The sequence below is a fragment of the Thermobia domestica genome, chromosome 12 (genome assembly GCF_964235325.1).
Source record: "Thermobia domestica chromosome 12, izTheDome1.hap1.1, whole genome shotgun sequence".
In the NCBI taxonomy this organism is placed as follows: Eukaryota; Metazoa; Arthropoda; class Insecta; order Zygentoma; family Lepismatidae; genus Thermobia; species Thermobia domestica.
This window is the reverse complement of record NC_137465.1, coordinates 203,033,624-203,059,613: the sequence shown is the minus strand read 5'-3', so window position 1 is coordinate 203,059,613 and position 25,990 is coordinate 203,033,624. Positions and strand designations below refer to the sequence as shown.

General features: G+C 35.4%; 1 protein-coding gene across 1 annotated transcript in view; it reads right to left on the bottom strand.

Moving 5' to 3' along the window:
- Positions 1-25,233, bottom strand: part of LOC145666942 (fidgetin-like protein 1) — a 57,999-nt gene extending 32,766 nt beyond the window's left edge. The window contains exons 1-5 of the mRNA XM_081734561.1: positions 24,938-25,233; positions 21,985-22,121; positions 17,894-18,268; positions 3,548-3,684; positions 1,647-1,783 (exon numbers count right to left, since the gene is read on the bottom strand). Coding sequence (XP_081590687.1) covers positions 1,647-1,783; positions 3,548-3,684; positions 17,894-18,268; positions 21,985-22,121; positions 24,938-25,077 — 926 coding nt within the window. The 5' untranslated portion in view covers positions 25,078-25,233. The remainder of the gene's footprint in view (positions 1-1,646; positions 1,784-3,547; positions 3,685-17,893; positions 18,269-21,984; positions 22,122-24,937) is intronic.
- Positions 25,234-25,990: the final 757 nt, after the last annotated feature.

The following is a 25,990-nucleotide window of genomic DNA, read 5'->3' as shown; positions in this document are numbered from 1 at the left end:
CTATTAACGTCTATTTACAACACTTATTCTACAATAATTCATTTTTCTAGCTATTGCTTTCATCTTTTCTCTATGTGATGCTTTATTACGGTATTTTTAGCTATAATTGTAATTGGTCCAACGATCAAGTCATTCTTGTCGGGCTATAGTTTAAAGGGATTCAAATCTCCCATATACATAGATTAGGATTAGGAATTAGATTTCTGGGCTTTCGGCATCTATGGTCATGCTAGCCCGCCACACATACGAAGGATGACGTCCCTCGGCGGTCACAATGCCCGGGGATTTGGAGAGGAAGAAAGGAAGCAACCTCGGACCATTATATTAAGTACCATCCCGGCATTTGCCTGATGTGAATGAGGAAAACCCAGGAGAAAACTCAATCAGGATGGCTGGCCTGAAAAAGCTGTTACATCTTTCCAACCGAGTGTTCCCACCGGGAATCGAACCCGGTCTCGTATACATGCATGAAATTCCTGCTGAGTTAATTTTAGATGAAGGGCAGAAATTGCGAAATGTGATGCACAAACTCATACTCCTCATCCGGAACAAGGAATTGCCGCACGTGGGAACAATCAATTACTGCCCCAATTCACAAGAAAGGCGACAAAACTGATTCTAATAATTATTGAGGCATCTCCCTTCTGTCAACATCCTATAAAATTCTCTCAAACATTCTGATAACAAGATACGTAGACCCCCATACGTAGATGAAATTATTGGAGATTATTAGTGCTGATTTAGGTGAAATCGATCAACTAACGGTCGGATATTTACCATCCCTTAAATACAAGGTTAGGGAAGAAACTTCTTGCTGAATTTGGAATACCAATAAAGCTAGTTGAATTATTAATGATGTTTACATGAAACCTCAAGTAAAGTCCGAGTAGAGAAATACTTGTCCATGAGCTTTCACATCGAGAATAGCCTGAAATCAGGAGATGATATTGCCATTATTATTCAATTTTGTGCTAGAATACACTATAATGAAAAAGATAGCAGCCAGAGCCTAGAGCTGAATGGTATTCACCACGTTATGGCTTCTGCTGATGATATCAGTCTGATAGGAGATGATATTAGGATAATAGAAAATGCTGAGGTTATTTTGATGCCTACAGGGATATGAGATTAGAAAAATAAGACTTTTTTTTTCATCCAAATTTGTAAAGAAAATACTGAAGCGAATATTTTCAATTTCGTTCACTGCTTTCAAATACTGAAAAAATTTTGATTAATAAATCGGGTGCTTAAGTGAAGTCCACGGTTAGTATTTAATTATTAAATATACATCCTATCGGTTCATTTAGTAATTTCATTATGAAGTCATTATAGTTAATATTTTTACTTGGCAAATGTGATCACTTAACTACAATATTTTCTTTAAAAAACTTATAGGTAACAGAAACTTTTGGAAGTGTTGCTCCACGATTTCTAGTTCCTTCGGGAGTGCAAGAAACAGGTCGATAGAACAAATTCCTTACTAACCATGGACAATACATTGGCGTTTTAAAGTACCAGGATAGAGCTTAAAGAATGTAAATACCCAGGATCAACTCCTCTTGATACCAAGAATACTATTATTTTGCGATAAAAATTAAGTTCTGAATAATGTTCAAAAGCACGAAGAGTGTCTAGTGAATACATACTCTTCCCCTGGTTTTATGGGCGGAACAAATTTATTCATGACTCCTCGTCTTGTGCCTAACGACTTCTTTGGGCCTGTGAGAGATGGTGGCGCTGAAGTGGCGCCTCTATTAGACCACTTCTTTTGGTTTTGAAAGTCCTAAAGATTAAAAAATAAAATAAAAACGTTACCATTATACATCAATATAGTACCATAAAACATGTTAAAAATGATGAGTGGAAATATTAATTCCGCTGATTAATCCTTAAGAATTATCCTGGACGGTTTTTACCACTTATGCTATGCGAGGTTATGTTACTCATATGAAGATTAAATCATTTGAAAAACACATTTTACACTTCAGTGCAAGGGTTCATAGTTTTATAAAGAGAACTCCCGTTAAACAGGCTGTTCACGTAGAAAACTTACTGTTTCCGCTCATTATTTTTAGTAATTTGATTTAAAAAGCACCAATTTCAGTCTATAAGTACACAGACATTGCTCATAAAAAGCCTAGTATTGGAACAATATCTCTGGAAAGAATACACTGATTTTAAATTCAGATTCCTTTAATGAATACAGGACACATTTTTCACTCCAAAGAGAGCCAAATACAAAATGGGTTTTCCTTTGTAGAGAAACGTGTTTGATACATGATTAATTTTCATATGCTCCAAATATGGTATAGAGGCCGCGATGACTCAGTGACAAAGCGCTCATTTCTGGTGCGTACGAACCCTGGCTCAATTCCAGTTTGCGTCGATCCCAAGCTTTATGTTGGACAAACACAGTGTGCGTGGGTTTTCTGGTGGTTTTGCCTTTCCTCTGATTTTCTTCATTTCACCATTTCATTTATTACCATCATCATCTTCATTTCACTTAGCTTCAGTGCTAACCGCTGGACGTTAAACTAAAAAAATAGAATATATTTCTTTTAATGTGATGTTACCGAATAATCCTGGCGTAAACATGTAAATTGATAGATATCTGATGAACTAACACGGTACGAATTGGACTGAACTTTAAAAAATTCTTTTAAGTTGATATCGCACAAAACTCACTTTGCCTCCTTATATCCATCAGAAGTCTCGCCATATTACAATGAAGTAGCGAAGAGTATTTTTGAAACACACTGAACTTCTCTGCCTTTTGTCACTAAATTTAAGAAATGAGAGGAAAAAATTAACTGAAATATTTAAGTTTTACGTCCCACGCTATGCCGGTTAGGCTAGAGGAGACCGTGATGATGAGAGATGGATGAACTGGTGGAATGAAGAAAGTGGGAGGGAAACGGGAGAACCCCGAGAAAATCCACGCACACAGTATTTGCCACCACAAAGCTGACTTGGCGTGAGCTGGAATCGAGCCAAGGACCGCGTGCATCAGAGGTGAACGCTCTACCATTGAGCTACCACTGCCCCAGGAGTGAGAAGCATAAAAGCAAATTTAAGGATTGTTTCGCTGCCATTTTTTTTTTAATCTCATTATTTGCTTAACAGCGGAACTTTATCGAACTTTATCGGCACTGAAAAAACAAGTAAAACCAAGAAACATATACAAGAAGTGCATGCTACTGGATGCTTCAGTAAGAAACACTGTTCTTTTAGAACGTGAAGAAATCCTTGTACTCTGTATTTTTTTCCGATATTCGCTAATCCTTAGGTAGTTAAATTTTAACCTAATCTTAGTGGATCAATAATATAGGAAAGACAGTCATTTGAAAGGTAAGATTTTAAAATACAATTATTAAATTAAAAAAAGGAACAGTTTGTGTAATCATATCAGTTTCTTTGATACACAAAGAGTAAAAAATTGCATGACTGAACCAGGACTCGAACCTGGGATCTTCGGGGTACCGTGCCGATAAATTAACCACGACGCTACCCAGTTTACTCCCTGAACAGTCATATCAATATAACATACCAGTTCTTGTCTTGCTGTCCTGAACTCTCCGATTTTATTACTGGTTTCTTCATTTACAGAAGGCCGAGATCCACCGATGAAGTGTCTGCCTCCGTTATTCTCACGTTCGCGTAGGCTGGACTGTTTAGCAGTAAACTCTATCAAAATAAAGAAATCGTAAGTTACCAATTATATAATTCTCATCATGTTTTATTTTCACGTTCAGTTGAAAATTCACTTTCTGTCAAGGTCCGTAAAAAGCTATACACCCTAGATTTTCTCACACATCGGAATTATTTATTAAGTGAAATTGTGCAAATGGAAATTATTGTATTTTATGCTACCAACATTATATATATATATATATATATATATATATATATATATATATATATATATATATATATATATATATATATATATATATATATATATATATATATAAAGTGAAAAAATTAATGACTGGACCAGTTTTGAATTTAGGTCTCCAGATTAGCCTGCCTAAGTGTTAACTAGAATGCTACCCATTTCGCTGTCTGAGTACTTGAGCATCTAGTTCAAGAGTGACAGAACATGACTGGATAGCGTAGTGGCTAACGCACCGAAATGATAACCTGGAGACCCGGATTCGAATCTTGGTTCAGTCGTGTATTCTTTCTCTTTGTATAATTGAATTCGCACTTATAGTGGATTTGTGTAAAACTTATTATTATTATTTTGCTTAGCATACACAAAGTAGTATTTCTAATTAATCGATAGTATAAGTACCATTTAATTTACCCCAAAGTCACTAATTCCATCAAATATCATAAAATCATAAAAAAAAAAAAAAAAATTACTTTGCATATACTTAATTTTAATAAACGTCAGAAATTTAACTAATTCATGGTCTGGGTACAGATGAACAATCATTTATTAATGATAGAGATGAGATAAAAAGGCTAAAGTGCGATTATAAGGCTGTGATTAAGCATAATTCATCGGAAGGAAAACCTAAAACTCTAATAAGAAAGGGCATCAATAACAAATAAGTTAGTGCACTAACATTACAGGATATATACATGTATACAGTAAAATAAAAAGAGCAATATATAACACATTGGGAAAGGTAAATGATCATAAATATCGACAGATTTTACGCAATATTCATAAGTTACCCTGTTAGCACATAGAAAAATAATGTGAACATCACATTTTGAAGAGGGACTACAGCTTGTCTGCCCTGACGATGAGAGTTCAAGTGTCACACATGAAATATGGAAGGGCCGCGGTGGCTCAGTGGTAGAACGTTCACCTCTGGTGCATAGGGTCCCTGGTTCGACTCCAGCTCGCGCCAAGTGAACTTTGTGGTGGACAAACAACGTGTGTGTGGGTTTCCTTGGGGTCTCTTTCTTTCGTTTCCTCCCACTTTAACCATTCCACCATTTCATTCATTTCTCATCATCTACGTCTCTTTAGCCTAGCCGGCATAATCGTGGAACGTCAAACTCAATAATTTCATTTCATTTCATGAAATATGGAAGAAAAATCGACTGGGGAATATTATTAGGTGATTAGTTTGAGATATTACAATGTGTTCCATACTGTCAATGAGTAATTATAAAGAAATAATCTTTCTGAATACAAGGTTACGACTTATTTGATTTGCAAACGGCGGGAGAGATCCGGGTTCGATTCCCGGCGGGAGTTTATGTGGTTCGGATTCCATGTTAATCAGTAGGTCCCGTCTTATATAGCCTCGTTGCTGAAAGGGACGTTAAAATCAACTCAATTGATTTATAAATATGTATGCTCGAGCATCCATTCGCAAATATTTCATAAACTTTTTTACGAACAGATAAAACAAATTACTCAACCTGCAAAAAGGTGAAATACCTACGACATTATAACGCATTTATTCAAGGTATTACATTTAATATGTTTTGTGAAGCGAGGATTTAATTTACGCAGCTAAGACTAGATGAAGATGCCAGAGAGCATCGAAACAATTTGGAAAAGTTTTGGTCTTTTTATACTTAGGTTATTCAATATATATCCTATAGTTATAATTAGCAAATACTTTTAGAGACTACTAAATACTATAAGGAAGCATTAACAATATTTTTTTATAACTCTTCGCCAATAATTAAATATTAACCTTTCTACGCCTGCCAGGGATTTGAACGAAATCGTAGGTTCTCACGTTGGGGCCCTGGTGACCCCTAATTATCAGTCATGACTGATACATCGATGGAATGCTTATCGAACATAGATTCCAACAAGGTAACACTTGTGTAATTCCCGCCCTATTCGTAGAAAAAGAAGAAACAAAAAATGTAATCTACGTTAAAGAACCGAGACTCAAAATTGGCCAAGTTGTCCCTCCCGCTCTCCTCTCCCCGTATAACCAAAAAGTACACATACAGGATATTACCATCTAGTTGACTCACATATCAATTTTTAAGTGTGCCCAGAAGGGGAAAAAATGCCCCCCCCCCCAAAAAAAAACGGGATGCGAACAAAACACGCTTTATTCTTCCCCTCTGTCGTGGTATCCTTCCACATCATAAAAAATAATGCATATCGACGCAAAGTTTCATCCTTCAGGAGCATGTTGATACCACAATTATCTTCCTAGATTAATTAGGGTCTGAGCTATTAAGGTTTAAAGCCTCGACCCAGTGGTTGCGTCAATGGGCAATTAAAGGTTAATACGTAACTATTGGATTATTGTAATATCCATATTTTATAATATGAAATTTTTTTTAAAAAAAAAAGTTCGAAATGAGGCTAAATACCTATGCCATCCTTGACTTATATAGACCATTGATTGAATTGATTTCTCTGGGGATTTATTTTTCGGTTTTCTTAGAATTAACTGGAAATATAATGCTTGCTAATAGAAGTTATAAGATACATATTTATAGATTAAAAATAAGAAGTGACCTTGTATCGAGAAAGATTATTTGTTCTTATATAATTTCAATGCAAGCAAGAAGCTACGCACAAAGTGGATCTTGGCCCTCCCAGCTGGTCTAATGGCTAATACGTGCGAATTCCCGGTGAAAGAGCACCAAAATTTAATTTCACAATCATTCACTTATATTAATCGTCCGTCTCATTTACACTAAACAGCGTAACCGTGGAACCGGCGTAAAGAAAAGAAAAGAAAAGATTCACAAGCTTGTTACGTGTGATGAGATCACATTATATATAAAAAAAAAAAAAAAAAGTTATGTCAATGATATCCTAGAAGGTTATGCTTTCAGTACCTACACTTCAGGGTACTAGAGCGCCTCTAGCGGAAATCTTTGAAACACATACGTTCGAATGAGCTGTAGGAAGTTTGAACAGCCATTCGAAACGATATGTCGAACTGGGCAAGGTTTATCTCTGCTTAATGTGAATCTTTAACGGTTTTTCAAGAAAGTGGTATAGTTGAATAATTATCGTGATATAAATTTCAAGAATTTTGTGAATTTGTTAAAAGCTACCAAAAAATCAACCTATTATATTTGTGAAAGTTCTATTTTCTATACCGAAATATCTATAATTGGTGTGATAATATGAAAAGCGTGTTAACAGAGGTTATTCGAAATAGTCCTCCTGAAGGATTTTGATGGTTGTTCAAAGCATATTTAATTGGGTGAGTGTTAAATCTTGATTATTTAATATTCTCAATATATATTGTTAATTTTTTTCCTGCAGATCAAATATTGAATTTATAATTGGATTTATAAAAATTGCGAGGTATTTTATTTATCATATTTATTGGATTCATTCTCGAAAGTTGTATTCTTGTTCAAAAGAAAGCATAGTACCACTCAATTCAGATATATATTTTTGGATTTTTCAATTTTGCTTAAAAATTGTTATTATTTCATTCAATATTTTTCTGTATTGCATATATAATTTTTCATGAACTTTGTTATAAAATTTGACAAGCTAGAAAATCAGTTACTTTTACTTAACCAAATTACCTTAGTATTTCACAATTTTTTTTTTAATTTTGAAGAAAATAGCAGTTTACTGGTAATATTTAAGCTAGTTCTAGTCAGAAATTCACTCTAAATATAGAATAACTCCCGATAATCCTGCATGGAAATTTTTAAATGCTTACTTGCAAAATATAGCCATAAAACATAGAAATTACGAATCCCGCATACTAATAATTGTCCTGGTTATTACAACCAGCGGCCCAGGACGGAGCACATAGTGGCACGTTACAAACATATCGTTTCGAATGCTAACTTCAAAAAACGAAGTAAAATACATGTTAAAATTGCGTGGTTTTGTTTGGCAAAATCTGACTAAGGTGGGAAACTTGTTAAGTAAGCTATTAAATATATGGACATTTTTCAAGATCAATCTGTATATATCTATCTATTTTGAATTATGTTAAGGAGGATATTAAAATTAGTTCAGTTAGGATTGATTAAATGTCAGTATTTTCAGAGTATGTAACATATATAGCCTATAGCAATAAAACTGTCAATGATTGTTAAAGGGTTGTCGCTTACCGTAAGGTATAGTAATTATTTTCGATATTTAAATTGCATTAGAATAGCTCTTTTTGTTTGCTTGGTAATTAAGATGGAATTTAAGGAAGAAAGAAATCAACCACGTTTATTTTTGAATGGATTTGAAAATGGAAATTCTGGAGTTGTTGTACCGCAGACTGTAGGTCAACGATGGGATTTATCGTATTTAGATTCCGGAAGGGAGTCAAGGTCACTACATATTTCTGCGGTAGATAAACCCCGCGAAATGGTTGAGTCATTGTCTATAGCAAGCAACACCACTGCGAGTTTAGCGGAAGGTGGAATGTTGCATAACGAGTTCCAACCGCTTATGTCTGTAGATAGTGCTAGTTGTGTCAGTGCAGAGATAAACCCGTTTATTGACCTGGGGCAAACAGCTGTCATAAAAGAAAAAGAAGAAAATCGTAGTACAAATCCTTTTGTAGATAAAAACTCGATAGAGGTAAAAGAAATAAATGCAGGTAGCGAACCTTTGGTTAATAGATTTATGCCATTCCAAATACGAGCTGATAAATTAAATGGAAGTGTTTCCAGTAATTTGTTTAATGAGAAAATACAGTATATCCCAAGAACAGATGGAACAGACGATATACAGTTATTTCAATTTCTAGTGACAGTTCTTAGAATAATTAAATTAAAAATATTCCCGGTTGAGTCTGTTTTGATAGCAGCTTTGAGTAAAGCTGAAGGTCGTTTAAATAAGGAGCTAGTAGCATTGTATGAAATGACTAATAATTGGTTGCAAATATCAGGATATTTGTTTCGTAGATTAATAACTCCTTTAGGTAGGCGAGAACTCATAAATCGTTATGTGAAAGTGATACAAAGACCTAAAGAAAATTTGCTTGAGTATGTTAATAATATTTGTGATGCTTATGAAATATGTTACGGACCTATTAATGATAGTAGATCTAGTGAATTGTTGGATATTATTATGGAGGGCATGCAACCTCAAATTAAATTTGAAATTTATAGATATAGCTATCCAATGTCATTAGATGATCTTATGGGTAATATAATGGAATACGAAAAACATCAACGTAATTTAGAAATGTATACCGCACTGGTGAGGAATTCGGAAAAAAGTGAAAATACGAGAAATAAGATTAAGTGTTATTTTTGTGGTGGACAACATCGCATTGCAAAATGTGCTTCTAACAAACAGTATCTTTTAAATAAACAGTTAGTTAAATTGAATATGGATGTGAACTCGGAAAGACGCTCTGCAGCTATTAGTGACCGGTTAAGGGCTCCGACTCAGATTATAGGAACCGGAGTTCAAACTAATGGTTTACCTAGTAGTGTGGGTGATAATAACAAACAGTTTAGATATAATAATGGCAATGATAAAAGACGCTTTGCGGGGAATAGTCGACGGTCACGGTTAAAGACTAAAAGTGAGAGGTCCGAAGTTCCAGAAAGGGAAGAAACAGATTTAGAAAGAACTTTGTTAGGAGGTGGAAACAATAATAGTAGTGCGGGTTACAACACATATACGAAATATAATGATCGGATGAAGACTCCTATGGAGGGGCTCCGGACTCGATCCCGAGGGGAACATAATAGTGAACATTTGGGAGAAAATAATATGGTGTTCAATGTGAATCCTGTGAATGTGGGGGAATGTGAAAAAGGAATACGTGAGCAATATTACGGTAACTTTAAAAGCAATGGCGGCTCTAGAGGGAACAGAAGTAAGAATAGCAAACCATTATATAGAGAGGATTTGCATTCTTTTAGTAATTATAAACAAATAGTAGATAATAATAAAAGCGAACATACTAGTGATGGGATTAAACTTAGTGCTGATAGAAATAATAGTGAAAATAGAAAAACTTTCTCATTGGGAACATTGACTGCGGCTTTTGTCGATGCATTTGTCTTAGGTAAAAGTATTAGAGGAGGTTTAGATACTTGTTCTACAGCATCGTTAATTAATAGACAAAGCTTTATTCAATGGAATCGGCAGTTGAACTACCCAGTGAAGATAATAAATGAGAAGTTCATTGGTATAGGTGTTGATAAACAAAAGTTAACACTGGATCAGTGCGTAGTTATACCCATTAAGTTTAAAAATCGTGTTTACAGACTAAAGTTTTTCCTAGTTGAAAATTTAGAACCAGTATTTATACTGGGAATAAAAGAACTAAAATTCTTGAAAGCAAACATTGATTTAGTGAATAATAAATTATTTCTCCCTTTGGAAGGAGTGGACATACAGTTACATTATACACTAAATATCCACCCCCCTTGTTTAAATCGAGATACTCGTTCGTGTGATCTATTTTACAGTGAACCAGACCATAAGACTTCTAAACTATTTCTGCGTGACTCGGACTTGGTGGAAATGTCCACAGTTCAGGCTTTTGATACGGATGGAGGTAGACATCCGGGAGTTCCAGCACAGGGATTTTGCAGTGTTGCCACATCTATTAGTTCATCTTTGGATAGCAGTCCCAACATCCAGTCGGACCAGATGGATAGCCCATTGAGGGTGGATCCTGTTGTATTAGAAGCTAATCCTGAATTACAAGGTGTTCCAGATCTGGATGTCTTGTATCTATGTCCCAAAAATGTTTGTAAAAATTGTATTAGTCCAAATTCCGGCATAGAAAATTTTATGGAATGTATGTAACGAAGCTCAACCAGATGTAACGAAGCTGAAGATTGATTGGAATAATGATGGTGCTATGTTTGATGAGTATAATGAATATTGTTATTGTTACTGAAATTAATTTCAAAAGAAAGAGTATGATTACCTCCTGAAGATATATATATAGAAATATTGAGAATGAATTCTGTAAAAGTTTATGAATAGATAGTGACTATTAGTAATAACTAATACTTATTAACTAACTAGAGTAGTTGGGATTAATAGAAGGTTAGGTGGTGTGATTGAATTTATGGGGGAATTTTTTTTTCTTTAGTTCAGTTAATTTTTTCGTTTGGTATGTAGTGAATAGAGTAAGAGTGATGGTTAGTTAGAATCAGTAGTTGGTTAATTAGCTGGTGCAAGGTTACAGTAATAGATACCTAGAAAGATTAACATAATCTATCTATATTCATAATTAAATTTGGAATAAGAATACTTTAAAATTATGGTTTAAAATAGAAATAAAAAGTTGTGCCAACTTTTTATAGCCGGGAGGGCGATGTTTGTTACGTGTGATGAGATCACATTATATATAAAAAAAAAAAAAAAAGTTATGTCAATGATATCCTAGAAGGTTATGCTTTCAGTACCTACACTTCAGGGTACTAGAGCGCCTCTAGCGGAAATCTTTGAAACACATACGTTCGAATGAGCTGTAGGAAGTTTGAACAGCCATTCGAAACGATATGTCGAACTGGGCAAGGTTTATCTCTGCTTAATGTGAATCTTTAACGGTTTTTCAAGAAAGTGGTATAGTTGAATAATTATCGTGATATAAATTTCAAGAATTTTGTGAATTTGTTAAAAGCTACCAAAAAATCAACCTATTATATTTGTGAAAGTTCTATTTTCTATACCGAAATATCTATAATTGGTGTGATAATATGAAAAGCGTGTTAACAGAGGTTATTCGAAATAGTCCTCCTGAAGGATTTTGATGGTTGTTCAAAGCATATTTAATTGGGTGAGTGTTAAATCTTGATTATTTAATATTCTCAATATATATTGTTAATTTTTTTCCTGCAGATCAAATATTGAATTTATAATTGGATTTATAAAAATTGCGAGGTATTTTATTTATCATATTTATTGGATTCATTCTCGAAAGTTGTATTCTTGTTCAAAAGAAAGCATAGTACCACTCAATTCAGATATATATTTTTGGATTTTTCAATTTTGCTTAAAAATTGTTATTATTTCATTCAATATTTTTCTGTATTGCATATATAATTTTTCATGAACTTTGTTATAAAATTTGACAAGCTAGAAAATCAGTTACTTTTACTTAACCAAATTACCTTAGTATTTCACAATTTTTTTTTTAATTTTGAAGAAAATAGCAGTTTACTGGTAATATTTAAGCTAGTTCTAGTCAGAAATTCACTCTAAATATAGAATAACTCCCGATAATCCTGCATGGAAATTTTTAAATGCTTACTTGCAAAATATAGCCATAAAACATAGAAATTACGAATCCCGCATACTAATAATTGTCCTGGTTATTACAACCAGCGGCCCAGGACGGAGCACATAGTGGCACGTTACAAGCTATACAAAATCTACGGATTTTCGATAGATTCTGTGTTACCGACACATGCTCTAGAGTGCATTTTCCTCAAGATGCAAGGTACGATTTAGTCTGTGTTCTGAAATTTCAAGAATATTCTATACGAGTTGAGTTGATTTTGAGTTTAACGTCCCTTTTCAGCAGCGACGCTATATGAGACGTGGACCTACTGATTCACGTGGAATCCGAACCACATGAGCTCCCGCCGGGAATCGAACCCGGACTTCCGCACCGAAGGCGCGTATGCTAACCACTTAGCCACGGATGAGCTCAATATTCTATACGAGGATCGATAAAGGAAATAGCAGCAAGGAAGAAGTTACTTAGGAAAATACCACAGAGAATCGAAATTATACAAAATACGTTTTCCGGATACAAAGACAATACTTATTTTTAATCTGCAATTTTGATAGTTTTATTTCGTCTTCAAATCTATTTCAACATTCCTTGCTACGTAAAAATTAAATTTGTGTTTATGTGATTTCAAGACAACAACCAGGGCCTAGAGATGAATGGTATCCACCAGGTTATGGCGTATGTTGCTGATGTAAATATAATAGGGGACGATACGAGAACAATAGAAAGAAATGCAGAGGTCTTATTAAACGCTTGCAGTGACATAAATTTGGAAGTAAATGCAGAGAAAAACTAAATAATAATGGGTCGTAATACTGCAAATTATGACTGCGTCAAAATATCAGATATTTTCGATAAAGCAGATACTTTGAAATATCTAAGATTAATATTAACAGACCAAAACCATATCCACGAGGAATTTAATGCCGGCTCAAAGCAGGGAATTCGTGTTATTATTCAGTTCAATGTTGTGAATTCTGTCAATGAATTTCAAGCTTAAAGTATATCATGTAATCATGCCTGTTGTGCTGTATGGTTGCGAAACAGGGTCGCTTACTCTGAAGGAAGAACACACATTGAAAGTATTTGAAAATAACATCCTAAGATGAATACTCAGACCCAAGAAGAACGAGAATGGGGAATAGAGGAAAATTCGTAACGAGGATGTATAATTTATACCGTTTACTAAACATTGTTAGGGTCATCAAATCTAGGAGGCTCAGGTGGGTAGGTCATGTAACCAGAATGGAAGAAAATAGAAATGCTTGCGAAGTTTTAACTAGAAGTTCAAGCGGCAAACGACCATTAGGAAGACCTAGACGCAGATGGGAGGACAATATGAAGATGGATCTCGCAGAAATAGGAATACAAAGTAAAAACTGGATCCAGCTGGCTAAGGATAGAAGTCAGTGGAGAGCTTTTGTTGGCCCTCTGAGTTCCATAGAACATAGAGTTACTTAATTAGTAATTATAAGAGTTGATAATCAAATCTAAGTAATGTAAACTTATATTTAATGAAAATTTACTTAACTAGACTTTTAAAAATTCCCGTTCATTTCAACGAAAACAGAAAATTAATTTTCGATATAAATCAACGGGCTAAAAAAAGAATCGAAGATGGCGTACGTACTGAACACTGTTAAGAAGGAAGTAAACTGTGAGTTGGTCAATGACGAAAAACCAAAACGAATTGACAACTTGGTTTAAGTGGTTACACTCATACGCTGATACAGGATGCTTAATTAGAAGGCTTTTATATATATACATACATATATATATATATATATATATATATATATATATATATATATATATAGATAGATATAAATATAGCTTTATAACCATTTCAATATAACTGCTTATAAAATGTAAGGAAAACACTAAATAGCATAACAAAGAATTTTACTCATCTTTTTAATATTCGTATATACGAGGAAAGATCCGAAACTAAAGTTACAAGGTCGATATTTCGGGAGTTTTGTCTGTTACAGAAGAATGAGCGGTAATTGTAATATATGGAGTTGGCAACCTACGGCACTAGTTGTAGGTAAACAAAAATGGCGAGTCATTTGGAAAACTGGTCTCCGGAAGAAGCCCGCTAAACTGTTCGATTTCTGTGGGAGAAACATATAACCGCGCCTGAAATTCACCGGCAGCTGGTAGAGGTTTACGGAAAGACTGTAAATGTCTCGTAGCAGAATGGTGTCGAAAGTTTGTCGCTGGTAGAGAAAACCTCACCGACGAGGAGCGCAGTGGTCAACTCAGCACGGCATCAATAGATTTGAACATAGCTCGCGTGGAGGAGCTGATTTAGGACAACAGGAAGATCATGTTATGGCATCTGATGGCAGAATTGGGGAAAGCCGTTCGCAATTACCTGGGAGGCCGCCGCTTCTCTTCAGACGAGAAGGTGAAACACTTAGTGAGAATGTGGCTGAACACGCAAGAACAAGATTTTTACCAGAAGGGAATCTTCAAACTCATCTCACGATGCGACAAGTGCACCAACCGATATGGAGACTATATCAAAAAATAACCTAAGTATGTACTATTTGTTGTCTCTATAAAATTATAATGTTTACTCCATAGGATGGTGATCCAGATAGGGCAAGCATTATATTTGATAGTCGTAAATAGGACGTTTGCTCGAGCGTTGACGATGAAACAAGTTATCCGAAGAAAGCTCCTTTCAACGCCAACTACACATAAGCAAAAATTCTACGTACAACTTTTAGACATAAAAGAATCAGCATCATATTTCCGAAAATTAATGAATTACACACATAATAAGTAAAGTAAATTTTTGCTCCATGTACTCAAATAGACAACCACGAGGCATAGGAGATGACATGCACAATCGCAGAAAATACTCGTCAATCGATTCGAAAATTTTAATTATATTGATACTTACATAGCTTTAAACTAGGATATAACAATTAAGGTAACAAGACGTATAGATGTTTCTTATGTTGTGAGGAATAATTCGATTCGGTTAAGTGCAAAACATGATTACACAGTGTCTTGTTGCAGCAGGGTAGAATATGCTGTTATACCTTCATCACTTGGGCGCCAAGTAGTTTGTCTCCCGCTAAATCTCTTCAGCTCTCGCTGTTCGCGTGGGTTTCACGCGTTAAGTGACGTAAGAGCAGACAGAGCTGTGATTGGCTGAAGAAGTGTTGATCAAGGTCACTCCGCCCACATGCATCCGATGAGTGAGAAAACACACACACTCACACATAGAAACGTCGTCTGCTAGTATATGCTAGTCCTTTTAAATTAAAAAGAGAATTAAACTGCTTGAGCTGCATATTGCCAAAATGATGAATAAATGAGTTTATGACAAAATAATATATACATGTTTCACTGCCGGCTTTGTAACCTTACTTTCTGATCATCCCTCGTAGACATAAGTACAGACTACCTACGGAAACGGTGAATACAAGCAGGGGCGGACTGGCCCACCCTGCTACCCTGCAAATGCAGGGTGGGCCCCCCAAACAGGTGGGCCCCTCCACCAATTTTAAAACAATTTGCTCAATTAAACCCACCAGCATCAAAAATATGGCAGGGTAACTTCCGCAAACTTGTGTTTTGCATAAAAAAGACGTAAAGTTAAACTTTCATGAACAGACCTTATTCTTCTTCACGTTTATCGACTTGAAAAGGTTCCGTCTATGAGACAATCAGGCCCTAAAACATTGCGGGGTTTGTGATACAACAACTGTTAAAAACGAGCACGTTAACTACTACTTCTTTAAATATAAGAAACACAGTAGATTTCAGGCTGTTATTGGATTTGGATATCATTGCCTACTCCGGTCCATCGGTCCTTTTACAAGCCGGCGAGTGGCGATGTTTTAAAGAAACAATAGTTTCGTAGATATTGTTATTGTGGTAAGTGGAGGTGGAGCCGGAACGCGATTCGTATAAAAGAATGCAAGAGTCGATTAAGTACAATGAAAAAAACTCAAGTGGTAGACAGCTACTTCGCCGATTACAAAAAATAAATCTGACAAGGTGGTGGAGTAAAGATCGAGCTCTAAAGAGTATCTCTGATGATTTTTCGACACCTTTGCAAGATCGGAAGAGATTCATGACGCTGCTTCAATGTCTACTCACTATTGCAAGTATGAGTGATTTTCAAGCAGAAGTCACATTTAAAGCCAAGTGTTTGGTCAGAACTGGTGTAAATTTGAAAACATTCTTGTGGCTTTTGTTTTCAGCCAACTTTTTCACCTATGTACTTCGCAGTATTTGCAAAAATCTGGTTTGGATTATCTAACGGCTACAAAAATGATTTGTACTGCAGGATACGATGTTGCAGTTGAAACTTCTCTCCTTGCAAAGAGAATACCAGTAGCAACTCTTCAAGCAGACGAACTTTCCCATGATGAGGCAAGAATTTTAGATTCTCCATCAAAAGTGTTTCAGATAAACGTTTTCAATGTTATTTTCGATACTGCAATTGAGCAATTACATTCTCGGTTTATCTGCAGTGACAGTCTCATGAAGGACATTGCATGGCTGGATCCTACCCGTTTCCATGAGATAAGTACTTTAGAAGAACTAACTGATTCAGCTCTCAATACTCTACCACATTATTGGAAAGTGGAAAGAGGACAAATTCAAGAGGAACTGCTCCGATTTGCTCGTCATTATAGGGACTATAGTCCACCAATATGTAAAAAGCAGGATATTTTAAGAAATGAGCATGGCAGCGAGCAATATGCTCATAGTAGTGAAAAAGAGGAAGATAATGAAACTGAAAGTGAGGAGGAAGATGAATGGAAATGCAAACCTGCAAGACAGTGTAAAGTGTGTCTAGTTTGTGCACTGCACCTGCTTCACGAATTAAATCTTTATGGTCCATTATATCCATCGTTGTATAAAGCGTATAAGTATGTTCTAACTCTATCGTGTACCCAAGTATCATGTGCAAGAATTTTCTCGATTATGAAAGTGATCAAAAAACGGTTGCGTTCATCGCTTGGACAAGATTTGTTGGAAGACTTTAGTCTTTTATACATAGAAAGATCATATACGTTTGATTACGACAAAGTGATTGACGATCTTGTATCTAGCTCCAAAGAATTAGGTAGATATTTGAAATTGTGAGTGTGACTGGGGCATAATGAAGATATTAATATTAGGATACATTTCTGGCATTAATATTAATATTATATTATATTAGGTTAGAGTATGCAATTCAGTAGAAAATTTCAACCAATTTGATATTAGAACTGATTTATGAGGAAAGAAACTTATTTCTGTCAGTGTTTTAATTATTTACTGTTTCAAAGTTGACTTGAGATTAGTTTTTTCTTATTGCACATGTATATATTTTGGGTTTTCTAAAACATGACATTCATTTGTTTAAATAAATGGTTTAAATTCATTACATAAAAAAAAAAACAACAGCACTATATAGATAACTGAAAGCACCAATTCCAGTATTGTGTTTGTTTACAATAAAAAATGATAATGCCAATTACACACTGTATGAGTTACTATTAAAATGTTCCTACCTCAGATTTTTTGTAATTAATGCTTTGCTTTTGTATGAATATATGGGTTACTATTTATGGGTTCGAAGATGGACTTTTATATATGTAATACATACGAAGAATGCCAAGTACATTTTTTTTACATGTTTATACAGTGGGCCCTCATTTCAGTTTAGCAGGGTGGGCCCTATGGTTGCCAGTCCGCCCCTGAATACAAGTGCACATGTTTCTGTGATCCGAACGTTGCACTCTCACAATAAAACTTACCAGGTTTCCACATCGTCTGCGGAGCACTGTCAGACACATTAGCACCAAAAAATGGAGCATTAGGTCCAGTAGTTGTTGCCTCCGGGACTCTCCTAAAAAGAGACTGATGCGCGGGGGCTCCACTATACAAAATATTGGCTCTACTGGAATCAGGAACTGGATGAGAGGGTGCTTGCGATATTCCTTTATTATTCCAATGAAAACTCGAAGCTTTCGTATCAGTAGAACTCCCAATGACTTTCTTGTTCTCTGCCAGCGTCTTGAACAGCAGCTGAACATCGTCTTCAGTTGGTTGACACGAGCCACACTTCATTTCATCACTAATTAACTCGTTTATGACGTCTAGTGACAAGTGACTCTTCCACTCCTGGGACTCTGGAATAACAGTCAATAATTTAAAATAAAATTACAAAGGAACAATGGAATATTTACAAAATGAAATGAAATTTGTAGTTTAATGATCTACAGTTATGCCTTGTAAGCGAAAGGAGGAAGTAAATGGTTAGAAAAGAATTGAAAAATGAAAATGAAATCTTTGAGTTTTATGTCCCACGATCATGTCGGTGAGGCTAAAGACGGTGATGATAAGAAATGAATGAAATGGTGGAATGAAGAAAGTGGGAGGAAACGGGAGAACACCGACAAAACCCACGAGCATGGTATTTGTCCACCACAAAGTCCACACGGCGCAAACTGGGATTAAACCAGGAACCCGAAGCACCGGAGGTGAACGCTCTACCACTGAGCCACCGCGGCCCCCATATAAAAGAATTGATGGAGCAAGAATGTAAAAACAAACGGGTGATGATGTCCATTACGAACTCACATAGCTGGGATCAAACCAGGAAACTCTGGAACCGTGAGCGCTCTAGTACTGAGCTACCACACCCTATATGTTTTCCTTTCTAAGCTATTCACACTTAAAGGGTTGAACCGATCGAACAATTTTCCCAAATCGTCCAAGGAAACATTAGTTTAGTTGTGTTATTAAGAAAGAATTTTTCACCCTCATAGATCCCCCTCCTTCGATATTACGTTAAGATCAGGGGTTCCTCGACTACTTTTCATCGAACTATATCGGGTCTTCTAAAAATGGCGCAAACGGACCACAGAGCATTATTCTACAAGTCAAAATAAAGCAATATATATATATATATTTGTATACCTTTCCAGTCTTCGTCTAGAGACACAAATTACACTATGTGACAACATCCCAGATAAAGAACCATAGATTAGATTTACCACTCTATCAAATAGTTATATCGATTCCTTCCAGACGGCAGCTAAAGTCGACATTGGTTGACAGTAGCATCACTTATTAGTGGAGCAATCGATTCAACTGTTTGTTGTATTCGTAGAGTAATGACATTCATTCGTATAGTAATGGCTTGAAGTTAATCTGCGACGTTGCCACATTGTGAAATTTTGATTTCCCACAGCGGCTGAAGGACGCCTCGGAGGGCATATATAACATTTCCGCTTTATTTTAGCCTGTAGAATAGTGCTCTATGGTCACCGCGCGCCATTTTTAGGACACTCGATATACAGAGGACTTAACTACTTAGATTAGAAAATAAAAGATGTTCGTTCATAACACTCCCTAAGTATTTTGCACAACTTATTTCTACTAACTACTAAAATATCTTACATATTGTGCCACTGTCTTATCATACTTAGTGCAAGTGACTTGAAGTCAAATAAAAAGAGAAAAAAGGGAATTTGTACACAATTTCTATCACAATCTATATGAATTCACAGTGGCAGTATAGAGTTGGAGAGACTGATGCATAACTCGTGTAATTTTCTACAGCACTGGAAGATGATGAAGTTTCCATACTATTACTGTAAAATTTGGTATTCTTATTGGAAAACGTCTGAATTTTTCAAATTCCGAAAGTAAATAGGAGAAAAATCACTGTTTAGCTCCTCTTTTGGGGGCGTAAACACAAAAGCTCATTTTCCTTATGGGAGATTCAATGTTAAATCTTGGAAACTGTCTTCTTCAATAATAATTGATTACAACTTTGGGCCATGCAATAACACACATCCCCAGTGCTAGTACAGGGCGTCTACTAAAATTCCAAAATGAAATTTCGTGACTTTTTCTTTATCGAATTACAAAATTTTCTAACATTTTTCAAGAGCGAATTTGGGAGCGAATTAGGCCGAATTTTCATCCATGCGATAGAAACGTACTTTGCTTGCGATTTGGTAGTCTAAAGCCGACCATAGAGATTTTTAGTGTTGAATTTTGACGTTCTATTGAACAAAATTTTCCAATCTGTACTTACATTTGTACAGTTAAAAAAAAAAAAAAAAAAAAATCGTGATCAAAAAGCTAAATTTCGTGACTTTCATGACCGTTTTCTGATTTCGTGACATTTGTGTCCGATAGACACCCTGTAGTACATTTGTCTCGAACATTACCTTGGTAAGGCAAGGGGCGTAAAAAGGTGGTGGGTGGAGTGTTACCAAAATCCCCAGTTTTATTTTGGGAACGCCAGTAAGTCAGATTAATCACAAATGTCACAAAATTAACGTTTCTATGCTCTTTGCATGTGCAAGTCACTGATACAGGGTTACAATTCCCCTTCCGAAAATCACATAAGAAGTCTGGCATAAATATCCTTAGTAGGGACATACGGGAAGGAACTATATTTTTTTTTATTTGGTAAATTAATGTGAAACCTGGTGATATTGCAATAAAAAGATATGTATTTTTTAATATTGGAAGGTATGTGTTTTTTTCATTATTATTATTTTGGTAACCCATTGCCTTAGAGTGGCACAGGGGGGCGAAGCATAAGATGGTGAAGAAAAAAATCCAAATTTAATTCTGGAAATGCCAGAGAGCGTCAGATTAAGGACAAATGTCAGAGAATTAATATTCCGATGCTCTTTGCGTGTGCCAGTATCTCATACGAGGCTGATATGATAGAGTTCCTCATTATGTAAATCTTGCATTAAGAGATTTAATAGTCTCAACCAAATTCCGATTTGTACATGATTTCTGGGTTAGTCTTTCGAGCGCGTGGCTCTACGTCATTACCACGGACACTTTGGGTAACATCCTCAGCAACAGTAATAGTTTAAAACGTTAAGATACTTCTGGGATGGGATGGTGTGTAACCACATGTTATATCATTCTCTGTTTCGATGTCTGAAACTGGAATCACATCTTAACTTCAAACTCCGAACATCTTCGTCAGTATCTTGTAAAGTTCGGATGAGTGACCGTTTCTATCAAAAGTAGAATTCTCTGTGGATTTATACTACACCAAGCGCTTGTGCTGAGATTGTGCTTTAAGTGACCAAGTTGCGGACAATCACTTCGATTGGGAAAAGCAGGTATGTGCTTAACTGAAATCTGTCAACTGCTACGTATGTCACATCACATAAACCATTTACAGACACCACATAACAACCAACAATCAGAAATTTTAAATTAATCAATTTAACCTGGTATCTTTTATTCACGCCTATAATTATCAATTTTAATTAAAAGTCATAAAACTCTACTGTCAGGTATATACAAGAGAATTGGTTACGTTTAGGTTACTAAAACCTCTCGCAATGCACCCTAATTAAGAGTTCATGTACGAAAGGAAGACATTTCCACAATATTTACTCAAAAAATTTCAGTTGTTTTTCTGTTTAAAACTGATTTTTAATAAGGATTGAAAATTTAGCATTACGTGAGTCCACGAATCAGTGTAAAATAATTCTTAATTATCACGTACTGATAAGAATGAAAGACAGTCATAGAAACTTCTACACATAAATTAATAGTAGTTGTTGTTTTAACAGTCAATCTGACTACTCTACATAGAGATCCTCTGCGTTAAATTCGCTAGTTTTCTAAGCAGGATGCTGCATTAAAAATCAACACAAAAACGGATCACATGACTAGAAAATAGGAGTGAAGACGAGTTCTGAACAGTGTGCAGGTAACGAGATACGAACTTATAAAAAGGACTCCAAAAGTCCCGGACAGACCAGTCGGATCGAAAGTATTAAGTTTATTTAATTCAAAGTAGGTATTTCACGAATAGATATACATCCTATTAGTTCATTTAGTAATTACAAATTACCTGTTCTACAGTGTCCTGCCAGAGCTAAAGCGGGATCAGCATAATTATTGACACCGTTTTCATTTCTCTGATCAACCATCTTGCAATATTCTGGCAATATCTCCCCAAGAACTGAACAAGATGATACGTTATCCATCCTGAAAGAAAAGATGTTGAATATAATTTATATGGCTTAAACTTCTATCATATACTTAATTTAAAAATAAATTGTAATATGACTAGAATTTAGATTTTAGTATAAACATAAATTATTAAATAAATTAAAAATATAGCATACTCATCAAAATCACATTCTTGCGGCGTTAGGAATTTACTTCTTTCTCCTAAATATGAAAGCTACCTTGTCTCCTATCCGTAAACAAGGACAAATAAACCAGAGGAGGTTGACATCAAATATGAATACTGTACTTTTACCTGATAACCCTACAGAAATTCTTTCTCACTGGAAGGGTGACAAAACATGATAAGACCAGAAGCTTTGAAATGTACTTTTTTTACATCACACCATTGATGACGCGCCTGTTCCGTGCGGACACATCCGCTTGGGCCAACCTACAACATCCTTGCCCTGACCCGGTCAGGTGGAATTCGTGCTTTTTAGTGGCCACCTACCACAAGTTGTTTTTTGTTTCTAAGTTTCGTCATGTTTTATACTCATCCCTCCCAAAGTCAATCTGCACCATGTAATGCAACTCCTCTCTTGACAAACTCTAAGACAGTAGGTCATTTCCTGCTAAGAGAAGTACATACTTTAAAAAAATAAGTATATTCAAATAAAATACAATACCACGAACAATTTTGTTTCGAAACACACCTTTGACATTTTATGGATGTAACCAGATTCTTAATCGGTACTGGTCAAGTTTACATACACCACATTTAGCAAAATTCAATACGCTCCATGAAAAGACATGTTTATAAGAAGCAAATTTCCGCAGGCAGCAGAATTAAATACTAAGTAATACAACTGTATTTTAGATTTACAAGCGTACAGATGTTAGTGTGAAATCATTACAAACTTTTAAGGGTTATGTCGGACAGATGGGAGCCAAAATTTGGTTTAAAAAAAAAAAAAAAAAAAATGTGTACTGAAGAAATCATTTCATGTTACAAAAGGGTAATTGAATAACCTAACCTAACATATCCTAATGTAACCTAAACAAAAGTAACCTTAGTTTTAAAAAGTAACAATTTTTGGTAATAAATGCTGGTCCCCATCTGTCCGATATATTGCCAATTTGTTACAACGATTAAAGTAAGTGACTACACATGAAAGTTGACTGTATTAGATACTATTTTCCATCAGCGGAACATTTCTCCACAATATGCAACCAATACAAGCACGGTACTATTCGAACTCATATTACAAAAACCAGCATTTTCACTATCATCACTTATACGTATACACACCATCGGTAACGCGCATCTCCAGCTTTGCCCTTCTCTTACTCACTTAGATGGCCGTCAGGTTTTTACCGGAGATTGCTTTGTGTTTTATGCACTGTAGTTTTTATGGCATACAGGCCTATCCGAAGGCATTTATTCCGAAGTTGGGCGTCCGATACTTTTCGAGCAAAATCTTCATAAAAGCTATTAAAATTCATAATTTTTCAATTCCCAAGTTCTTAACTGACTTCAAGGTTCCTTTCATTACATCGCGAGGTAGGGGAGAAGTTAGGTTAGATTTGGTTTGCATATACAACAGAGGTGCCCTTGGACGTCTGAACAAAGCTTACTATTTAATTCACACAGTATTGCCGAGCGAGCATTAGCGACTGAAGACGGGTTAGAGCCCCGCAAGGCACGTTGTTTTCAGTCTTCATTAAACACCAATTAATATAGTTTTTTTTTTTTTTTTAACACTTACCTTAGTACTTCGGTTTGTACTGAGTACTACAATAAATTTCTCCACGTTTCTTCGCTGTCACCTCCTTTCCATACTTCCCACAATTTGTTCTTAGGTTCATTAATTCATGCTCTTCACATAGGTTTAGAAGATTTTGCTTGTTATCAACGTACTGCTTCACGAAATTTAACAATCAGTTCACATCCTGTGCATCGTTTCGGTGTATTTGTCGCCATGTTGATAACATAAATGCTCGTAAGTTTCTTACAATGCAAGTATCTTGTTACCTTGCGCCAAGTAGTTCCTTCCGCTCGCCGAATAGTCCCATGTTTGTAACCGTCTGTATATAACAAATAAAGATATTTTTCGAGATTCTTATATATTATGAAGCACACAAACGATCAAATTATCCATACCTTCCCTGTAAATTTTAAAAATTTTGCTGGAAACGGACGCCCAACTTTGGAACTTAACCCCAATCATGAAAGAATTGTAGTTTTTCAACAATAATTACTTTTCACAGCTCCATTGAATGTCATTTGCGCTAAGTGAATTTTGTCATACCGCACAGTGTAAATCTTTGGAGGGCAATAAGAAAAATTAATGAAAGAATTAGAATATTCAAGAACTATTTCCGGTGGTGTGCCAAAACTAGACCTGGGACATGTTTAGCAGAACGGGTCCAGAAGCACATAAAAAAATACAAAATTTACAGGAGAAATGGATAATGCAAGTACTTAGATCTGACATAACGTAACCTAATGTAAACAGAAATTACCGAAATTGTAACACTTTTTAGAAATAAATGCTGGACCCTTCTGCTAAACATAAACGCCCTTGACCTGAACATTTTAGCATGCAGCTTTACTATATAGATCCATAGTATAAGTAACAGTAGTAGTAGTAGGAGTAGGGGTGGAGATAGTAGTAGTAGTAGCAACGGGATAGAAGCCCCGCAGGGGTTCGTTGAGTTCTGTACTCGACATAAAATGGGCAATGACTTTCTCAAATCTTTCCATAGGGATTATAATCTGTGGACCCGTATAGTAAAACTGCGCCCATTTTAGGTAATGAATAACTAATAGCAATCATAAAAGATATACTTACGAAGATAACGCAGCAGAATATGCTAACACGGTCAGTTTTCTTTGATTGTCACATTGTTTGAAAGCATCACTATTAGGGGCCTTCTGATCAAATTGAAGGCTTTGGTAACGATTAAGAAAACTATTCTTCTGCGATGACATTTCATCAAAATACTACAGAATGTGGTATTTGTCACTGTTATTGTCAAGAAAATGGTATTGTTCCTTATAGCATTCTACTAGAATACAACTCTGAATTTGCAGACAGCAGATATTTCAACCTTTTGCGCCATTCTTCTTCTTTCTTTTTTTCCTTATTAATAATTGTGAATTATAACTATGGTCGAACCGTGAAGCTATGTCGACCATATCCTTAAAATTGTTTTCAGTATGAATTGATTATGAAAACAGTAATTAATTAAAAATATACAGGTATACTGCAAAACTAAGAGAAGTAAGAAAAATTGATGACACGGAAGTCCCATCTACTTGATTCCGAATAATTTGTTACAATCATAAAATATTGATGAAATATGGATGAGAGGCGGCACAAGGATGAATTGTTATAAAACACACAAAAATGAATGAACTAGTAACAAAATTGTGAAATGTAGAGTATTGCACGTATAAAATTCAATAACAAAACAGAATGGATTGTAAGTACATCATCTTCACGCCAAACCGACGTTGAACTCCAAATTCCTAATAAAACATGACAAATTTACATTTAAATTCTGCCAAATTTTACCACTACGGATGTATCCAGTCAATAGATATATCCTGTAACTTCGGTGGCGGATCTAGCCTGTAGACTTCCTAGTTTTTTGAGTGACAAAAATGATTTAAGCTATTATTTATGTATTTTTGAAAGTTTATATTAAGTTTATGATATACTTGCCATAGTCTACGCTTTGAGTGCCCCTCAGTTTTACCTTCCAGAACACCACTACGTAACCTATGGTTATTACAGCTAAATGTTAACAACTTATCACAATTTTATTTAACGACTCAAAATAAAAGACGAAGCGTTGCATGTAAAAGATAATAAATTACCTATATGCAGAAAGTTTACTGA